At 61.0% G+C, this 9,040-nt stretch overlaps 1 protein-coding gene across 1 annotated transcript; it reads left to right on the top strand.

The window, feature by feature from the left end:
- The first annotated feature begins 2,572 nt into the window (after window positions 1–2,572).
- On the top strand, window positions 2,573–7,145 carry MISP (mitotic spindle positioning). Its single transcript, XM_069491875.1, has 4 exons — window positions 2,573–4,223; window positions 5,314–5,441; window positions 6,460–6,498; window positions 7,056–7,145. The coding sequence occupies exons 1-4, from the start codon at window positions 2,573–2,575 to the stop codon at window positions 7,143–7,145; spliced, it is 1,908 nt and encodes a 635-aa protein (XP_069347976.1).
- The last annotated feature ends 1,895 nt before the right edge of the window (window positions 7,146–9,040 follow it).

Genomic DNA, 9,040 nt, shown 5'->3' with positions numbered 1-9,040 from the left:
CCCCACCCTCCCCCAGCCCAGCCGGTGTCTCAGGCTGGGGAGTCGCCACTCCACACCCTAGGCTGGCTCTGAGGCCTCGAGGTCCATGCCCGAGCCCTGCACCCCCGGGAAGCAGAGCCCTTGTCCCCAACCTTGTGGGAGCTTCAGTTTTGGCCCCCGGCCTTGGGCCTCAAACCCCTGAGCCCTAGGCCAGGTGGACCCACCCACAGCCAGAGCCCAGAGGCCCCAAGGTTCTGCAAATCCCAGGGACTTCCGGGAGATGCTTGTGGGTGCCGGCCAGGCCCCAGCTTGGGAGGCTCTGGGCAGTTCCCGGGGGGCTGGGGTGCAGTTCCAGGACGTGGGAGGAGGGGCGGGCTGTGTTCAGGTGGGAGCAGCTTCCCTCCGCCTGGGGTCCTGGGGGCTCTGCCTGGGTGCAGCTGGGGTGGGTGGGGGGCTCCACCTATGAGCCATGCAGTCAGAGCAGGGCTCAGCCTAGGTGTGGGGGACTGGGCAGGGGCTCAGGCTGGGACCCCAAGGGGCCGGGGATGGCTCCAAGCATGGGGGCTCTGGCCCACCAAGAGCCCAGGGGGGCAGAAGTCCAAGGGACAGGACAGAGGAAGCCCTGGTCCCTGCTCCCGACCTGCCCCGTCCCAGCCCCAGCCCCTGCAGGGGGCCTTTGCCCTGGGCGGGCAGCCGGTGGCGTGATGAGGAAGCAGATATGTGGCACCAGGGACCATAAACCGAGTTTCAGTCAGGTATCAGGAAGGTGCAGGGTGGGGCGGGGCGGAGTAGGGCCGAGCAGCCCAGGGGGCTTCCTGTAGGAGGCAGGAGGGCTCCTGTCCGAACCTGTTGCTGTCATTCCTGTGTGACCTGGGGCCAGCAGCCTCCCCTCTCTGGGCCTCAGTTTCCTCTGCTGTAAAGGAGGCCTGCGGCCTTGACCTTGAACCGGAGGCAGGCCGTGAGCCCCACCCACCCCGCCGGTGAATCACCTGGGAGGAATGAGCAGGGAGGAAGTGGCGCCCCCACCCGTGCCCTGCCCCACCAGGAACCCGCCGCCCACTGAAGGCTGGACGGGCGGTTGGTGTCTGCCATGGGTCCTGAATCCTAATGGGCTAAAGGTGCGTCCTCTCTCAGCAGACACTCCAGCTGTCACCGGCACCTGCCCTCCCCGGGGAGCCCCCAGTGCAGGGATGGGACTGACTCCTGCCCAGCCCTTCTGGGCAGGGCCGTGTTCATCGCCCCTTGCCCCTTGGGATAGAGGCTCGGCTGGGTCTTAAACCCAGTTGGTGTGAACGCAGAGCATCAAAGTAACAGCTCCGCAGAACCAGGAGCAACAGGGCTGTTTTGGAAGCTCCAAAGTCCCTGTGCCCTCAGGGAACCTTCCTGTCCTCAGTTGTCAAAGGTGATGCCTAACACTTGGGTGCTCCCTGCAGGCCCCAGCACGTAAGGGACCTCAGTGATGGGCTCTGGGGGAGGGACAATGGGGCAGGCTTCCTGGAGGAGATGTCCCTTCCAGGGGCGTCGAGGCCAGGAGCTGTGAGTGCAGGAGGAGGTTGGGTTTGGATTTTGTACTGAGGCCAGACGGTGCCCTCGAGCACCTGGGCCAGGTGTGAGAACTGCATCCTGGGACCGAGGGAGCACAGGAGTGTGAGGGCAGGGGTGCGAACTACCAGAAGGCTCCCGGAACCTGGACCCGTGGGAGAGGGCCAGGGACACTGGGTCACGGTGCCACCCAGAGGCTCCACAGCCCCGCCCGGGCCCAGCATGACAAGGTCCAGGGTGTTCCTCTGCCCGTCCTGACTTTATGGTGCGGGTCGGGGGCGAGGGTGTTGGCTGGGATGAGACAAGGCCTCGGGGAGGGAGGGCGCTAAAAAAGAAAGAAAGACAGACAGACAAGGCCTCCAGCTGAGCAGGTGTAGGGGAGAGATCAGGACGTCAGAGCCGGGAAACTGGGGCCGCTGCCAGTCACTGCCCCTCTCTGGGCCTCAGTTTCCCCACTTGACATTGCTCAGAAAGAGGCCATCTGCAAATGTCGAATGAAAATAATTGGCCGGGCGCAGTGGCTCACGCCTGTAATCCTAACACTCTGGGAGGCCGAGGCGGGCGGATTGTTTGAGGTCAGGAGTTCGAGACCAGCCTGAGCAAGAACAAGACCCCGTCTCTACTAAAAATAGAAAGAAATTATATGGACAACTAAAAATATATGTAGAAAAATTAGCTGGGCATAGTGGTGCATGCCTGTAGTCCCAGCTACTTGGGAGGCTGAGGTAGGAGGATCGCTTGAGCCCAGGAGTTTGAGGTTGCTGTGAGCTAGGCTGACGCCAGGGCACTCTAGCCCAGGCAACAGAGGGAGACTCCGTCTCAGAAAAAAAAAAAAAAGAAAAGAAAAGAAAAAAGAAAAGAATCCCAGAAGGGGTCTCAGCAGGAGCGTGGGGCAGACAGGGAGCGTGGCTAGGAGAGGCGGATCCACGTGGCTACCGCTTCTGCCTTTGAGGGGCTGGAAATTATTTCTCCCACCACGTGCACCGACCCAGGGTGTCCCTTTCTTTTTCTCCTCCCTCAGAGCACCCAGAGGCCTCCACACCCTAAGGAGATGGACCGAGTGACCAGATACCCCATCCTGGCCACACCCAGTGTCACTGGCCTGGTACTCGATGGGGACGCCCGCTACACATTCCGGCTGGTGGGCGTGGGACCCGAGGCCGGCAGCTGGGGCCAGAATGAGCCACAGGCATGGCCCGCAGCCGGGGAGGCCTGGCAGGATGCGACGAGGACAGGGGTGTCCTGGGCCATGCACAGCTACGCCGTTAAGCCGAAGGATGAGGAGGACTTGGAGACGCAGGGGTACCACCAGGGCACCAGGGACACCCTCTCCGGGAGGCCGTGGAACCTGGAGCGGGAGCGCTGGGCCATCATCCAGGGCCAGGCGGTCAGGAAGAGTGGCACGGTGGCCACGCTCCAGGGCACCCCTGACCAGGAAGACCCCCGGGTCCCTGGCCCACTGCGGCCCCCACACCCAGAGGAGGATGCCGTCGACAGGGAGCAGATCGACTTCCTCGCCGCAAGGCAGCAGTTCCTGAGCCTGGAGCAGGCCAACAAGGAGGGCCCCCAAAAGCCCCCAGCCAAAGGGCCCCCAACACGTGCCCTGCCGGGCACCGGCCAGGCCCCCAAGGCCTCCAATGGGCCCCACCTGGCCAATGGGTCTGCGGTCCTCCTCAAGCCACAGGTGAAGGCAGCGGTTGCGGCAGAGAAGCATCCCCAAGGTTTGCCCGCATGGCCCAGTGTCCAGGTTGAGGGCAACCAAGTGGACTCCCCAGAGACCCCCAAGGAGACGCCCATCGAGCGGGAGATCCGCCTGGCCCAGGAGCGCGAGGCGGACCTGCGAGAGCAGAGGGGGCTTCAGCGAGCGGCCAGCCACCAGGAGCTGGTGGAGATCCGCGCCCACCCACTGCTGACCAGGGTGAGCCTGACCGCAGCGCCTCGGTGGGACAGGGGTCGCCCATCTCTCTATGTGCAGCGGGACATGGTGCAAGGCACCCAGCGTGAGGAGGACCACCGGCGGGAGGGCCTACAGGTGGGCCGGCTATCCACATCCCACTGGGTCCCTGAGGACCCCCAGCCTGGGCTCCAGAGAGCCCTCAGCTCAGACGCCATCCTTGGCCCCGTCCCAGACGCCCGAGCAGCCGACCCTGCCCCAGAGGTGAAGAAGGTGAACCGCATCCCGCCCGATGCCTACCAGCCATACCTGAACCCCGGGAGCCCCCGGCTGGAGCTCTCGGCCCTCGGAAGCGCATACGGCAAGCCGGGGTACCTCTCCGCAGAGGAGGCCAAGGCTGTGGCCCCTCCGAAGGCCGTGGGGTCCTGGAGGCATCTCTCAGAATCCTTTGGAAAGCCCTTGAGCACACAGCAAGAGTCCCCAAAGCCCTCCTGGGGACCCCCCCCAGCCGATGGGGGCGTTGTGCGGTGGCAGTACTTCCACCTGCGCCCCCTGCAGTTCAGGGCCCCAGATGTGCCCCAGCAGGCTGAGGCCCCCCACAGCCGGGGCTGGGAGGGGCCCAGGGGCCAGGCGTGGAAGTTGCAGAGGTCCCAGTCGTCGGACCTGCTGGAGAGGGAGGTGGAAAGCGTGCTGCGCCGCGAGCGGGAGGTGGCGGAGGAGAGGAGGAACGCTCTCTTCCCTGAGGTCTTCTCCCCGAAGCCCGGGGAGGGCTGTGACCGATACTCCAGGAGCTCCTCCCAGGCATCCGGTGAGGAGGGGCCCTCGGGAAGGCAGCTCGGCCGGGGGGCTCAGGTGGGGGCTGAGGAGGGTGGAGAGGTGCAGTTGGAGGATGTCAGGAGGGCTGGCATTGGGGGAACATCTCCCCCCAACCTGTCCACTCCCCCGCCTCCACTTAAGCTGTGTATTTTGGAGACTGCTGTCAACGCCACATTGAGGTTTTTGCTTTTGAATTTGGGTGCCTTGTTGTTAGGCGCATAAATGTTCACAGACATTTTACCTCTTGGTACATAGCTTCTTCTTGTCAATATGAAATAATGGGCTGGGCGCGGTGGCTCACGCCTGTAATCCTAGCACTCTGGGAGGCCGAGGTGGGCGGATCGTTTGAGCTCAGGAGTTCGAGACCAGCCTGAGCAAGAGCGAGACCCCACCTCTACTAAAAATAGAAAGAAATTATATGGACAGCTAAAAATATATATAGAAAAAATTAGCCGGGCATGGTGGTGCATGCCTGTAGTCCCAGCTACTCGGGAGGCTGAGACAGGAGGATCGCTTGAGCTCAGGAGTTTGAGGTTGCTGTGAGCTAGGCTGACGCCACGGCACTCACTCTAGCCTGGGCAACAGAGTGAGACTCTGTCTCAAAAAAAAAAAAAAAAATATGAAATAATGTTTTTCTTTTTCTTTTTTCTTTCTTTTTTTTTTTGAGGCAGAGTCTCACTCTGTCACCCCAGCTGGAGAGCAGTGGCGTCATCACAGCTCACTGCAGCCTCCAACTCCTGGGCTCAAACGATCCTCCTGCCTCAGCCTCCCAAGAAGTTGGGACTACAGGCACCACCAGGCCTGGCTAATTTTTCTAGTTTTAGTACAGATATTGCCCAGGTTGGTCTCAAACTCCTGGCCTCAATCGATCCTCCCGGCTCAGCCTCCCAGAGTGCTGGGATCACAGGTGTGAGCCACTGCACCTGGCCTGAAATAATGTTTTTCACCTGGCGTGGTGGCCCTCTGTCCATCCCCTCGTTTCCCTAACTTCTCTGGCAGCTTGGTCAGAGACCACGTCCCGAGCTGTGGTCTCCCCCAAGGTTCTGCCCTCCCAATGCCCCCTCCTCTTCCTGCCCCCACAGGCATCACGGGCAGCTACTCGGTGTCCGAGTCACCCTTCTCCAGCCCCGTCCACCAGCACTCGGGTGTGGCGTGGATGTCAGAAGACGAGATGGACACTCCCACGCGGAGAACTAAGAAGGAGCAGTGGGTGAGTCTGGCGCCGGCCCCCAGGGCCCACGCTGAGGTCTGACGGCCCCCGGTCGAGGCTGCGATGACCCAAGTGTGACCTGTGTTCACGCACTGTGTCTCTCACTGCCCTGCCCGGGACTGTGCCTCAGTCACCTCCCATGTTAAGCACAGGGCGATAACTGGGCGTCTCTGTAGCTCTGGGCTTCTGCCGTCAGAGGCCACGTAGAGGGGTCTTTTTCTCTACCGTGAGGTCATCAAAGGGGAGGACGGTGACAATCTGTCATCACTGTCACCATCATTATTTGAATGTGTTTACTATTTTCACCTTTATTTATTATTAATATTGTCATCCGCGCTGCGTGTGTGATGTGCCACGCGTCCACTCAGGGCGCGGCACGAACCACAGCTTTAGCCCCTCAGTGCCCTCACATGCCCAGGGTCGTGCAGCTCATGACCCTGGCCTGACCCCAAGCCCCACCTTGGTAACCAAGAGGTCACAACCCCCCCTGGGCTCCCCCTGGACACCACAGAGAGGGACACACACCCCAGCCTCCCTCACCTGCTGCTCACAGCCCGACCTGGGAGACTGGATGTGGACCAGTGACCCGGTGCAGGTCTCAGCCCTGCCACTTGCTGGCTGTGTGGCCCTGAGCAAGCTGCTGCCCCTCTCTGGCCCCAGGTCTCCTCCTCCGTAAAATGGGACCCTGTCTGACCTTCCGCGGGAGGATGAAACAGGGTCATGTGTGCCAGGCACTTGGAGCAAGGCCCTGCCACAGTCAGAGAGCCACAGATGCCGCTGTCTTTGTTATAAGGGAAATATAGTCATTGGGAATGTTGGGCAGAGGCTGCACTGCAGGGAACAGCATGAAGGAACAGTGTGGTGGGTGGCCTTGAGTCTGGGGTGATCATGGGATATTTGCAGCAACTCTGTGGGCAGGGAACGCCTTCCCTTCTGCCCCACATGTTGAGGGAGGTGCTGGGTGTGGAGTTCTGGGCGGGGCAGGAAAGCCCCAAGCTGACTCATTCTTTCCCCACAGTATGCCGGCATCAACCCCTTAGATGGCATCAACTCGGAGGTGAGTGCGCTCCTGGGGGGAGGGCTCAGGCCTCCCCCTCCTGGGTCCAGGCATACAGGGGCTGTGGAAAGCCCCTGTCTCCTGGGTGTGGGGACTGTTCTGGTATCTTCTCAATTGCTACTGTCTGCCTGGGTGGATTTTGCTGTGATCTGCTTGTGATGCCTGCCACGGTGTGGATTAGGAGAAAGGTCCAGGTGCCACCTCTTTACCAGGTGGTGAAGGCTTTCGAGCAGATTAGACCCCAAACAAAGTCACTGTCTTTCAGGGAGGGAGACATCTGCGTGTGTATAGAAGCTCAGCTCCCCTAGTTGATTTATGGAATATGTTTGTGGCCCTCCTTGAGCTGAATCCAAAATGCCAGACCCAGGCGTCTTCCCTGCCATGGAATGCAGCATGAGTTACCACACTCCTCGGTCACATTACTAAGAGTAGAGGGTCTGAAACCGAGGAGGGGATTGTGCTACTTTACCCCTGTTCTGGGCCTATGAGATGGCAGTGAGGGGAGATGTCTGGGGGTGGTTAGGACCCTGATGGTGGACTTCATGCCCCTTGTGCAGATCCTGGAAGCCACGCGGGTGACCCGCCACAAGAACGCCATGGCCGAACGCTGGGAATCCGGCATCTACGCCAGTGAGGACGAGGACTGAGCCTGGGGATGGGGAGCCCACCCCCCTGCCCTGATCCCCGTTGGAACCGCCAAGCCCGTCCACTAACCACCCCCCCCTCCACTGTAGCAGATAGTGCCTGTTTAAATCCATAATCCGAGAACCACAAATCTCGTGCCAACAATCCCGTGGCGGATGCGTTTGGGGCCGGAGGGTTTTCTTTTCCGTTTTTTATTTTCCTGGAGAAATGTTCTACTTTTGGGGTCTACAGCTAGGGATGAAATGGGACTCCCGCCAATTCTTTCTGCTTGTGAGACTGCCAAACGCTCTGGGGTCTGGGAAATAAGGAGACGCCAACTTCAGATGTGGTTTGTTTCTGCCCATCGGAGGGTGGAGCAACCGGCTGGCAGAGAGAGAGCCGTACTGGCGCCCGAGGAGCTGCGGGTCTGAGGAATCCGGATCCAAAAGGGGAGACTTGGGGAACTTTGCCACCTGAGGGAGGAGACCTGAGCCTCCAGGACTGGGGGCCCCTGTGCAGCCCTCGAACTTCTCCCTGGTGTCCCCAGCAACACCTGGGGGCATAAGCTCTGACATCAGTGGGGTCCAGGAGGAGGGTCCCCCTTTGCCTGGCAGATAAAAGGCTCCATGTGGGGGCTGAAGGGGATCTTTCTGCCCCACCGCAAACTGTCCGTGTCCGCCATGAAATAAACCTGGAGTGAGCTGCCTGCCCAGCCCCTGCCTGCTGCAATGAAGCACCGGAGCCTCCCTGTCTGCATTTTCTGGGTGACATTGGGCCCCACCCCACTGGGCCACGAGCCCCAGGATGAGCTGTTGGGGCCATGTCCGGCGTCCCCAGCGTCTGGCATGCAGTAGGGGCTCAGTTCGTGCTTGTTGAGTGACTGAATAGTGAATGGTCGCCTCTGTTACGCTAGGCCCTGGGCCCAACCTCCCCCAACTGCTCACTTGGTCGGTGGTGGCACTTGGAGCATTTATTAAGCACTTGCTGAGTCCTCAGCCCACCTGGCGGCAGGGGAGGCTGGAGGGGTCATTAATTGGGCTCCACGTGTATACCAGGCTCACACCCAGGGAGGCTGGGTCCTGCTCATCAGGCTGTGGATGCTGGACCCGTGTGGCCTGGGGGGATTCCTTGACTGGCCCCTGCCTCAGTTTCCCCTCCACACACAGGGATAATGGTAGGAAGAGGCAGATGAGCTGGTTTATGTGGAACTGTCAGCACAGGGGGCACCGACGTCAGACTTGGCACCTTGCGGCAGGAACATGTCCTCAGATCGCCCCCAAAACAGGCTTCGGCCCCCAGGGTACCCCAGCCCTGCTGGGAGCAGCTGGCGTTACTCATGCCCGGGGCGGCCCGGCCCGGCCTTGGCTCCGCATTGCCCACTGCTGCAGGGAAAACTGCGGCAATGGCTATTTAAAGAAATCCATCTTTAGGGAGGCCCACACCAGACCCAGGCAGGCAGATGTGGGCCCAAAATAGCTGGGGCAGGGGCGGGGCTGTGGGGGCCCCCGGCCAGCCAGGGAAGTGGGTGGAGGGGCTGCATCTGGACAGGGCAGAGACGGAGCGAGGAGGCAGAGCCCCCGTCCCTGGGGACACCCCGGTCTGATGGGGGAGGCAAGGTTTGTATCCATAGGTAGAACCCCAGGAACCAAGTGTGGGGCCGGCCGTGCCTCCTGCAGGAAGGAGGGGCCTCAAACACACCCTGGGGTGGTCTCATGGCTTCTCCACCACCTTCCATCCCATCTTCCCGGGCGCCCAGTCCCGTCTTCTGTCTCTCTGCTGGGAGGATGTGTCTCCATCAGACAATGTGACAAAGCACCACAAACCTTGAAGAAACACACATTTATTACCTGACACTTCCGGTGGGCAAAAGTCTAAAAGCAACATGTTGCAGGGCAGGTCCCTCCTGGGGGCTCCAGGG

Source organism: Eulemur rufifrons, chromosome 2, assembly GCF_041146395.1.
Source record: "Eulemur rufifrons isolate Redbay chromosome 2, OSU_ERuf_1, whole genome shotgun sequence".
Taxonomy (NCBI): Eukaryota; Metazoa; Chordata; class Mammalia; order Primates; family Lemuridae; genus Eulemur; species Eulemur rufifrons.
The sequence above is the reverse complement of the archived record's forward strand: the minus strand, read 5'-3'. Positions and strand labels throughout refer to the sequence as shown.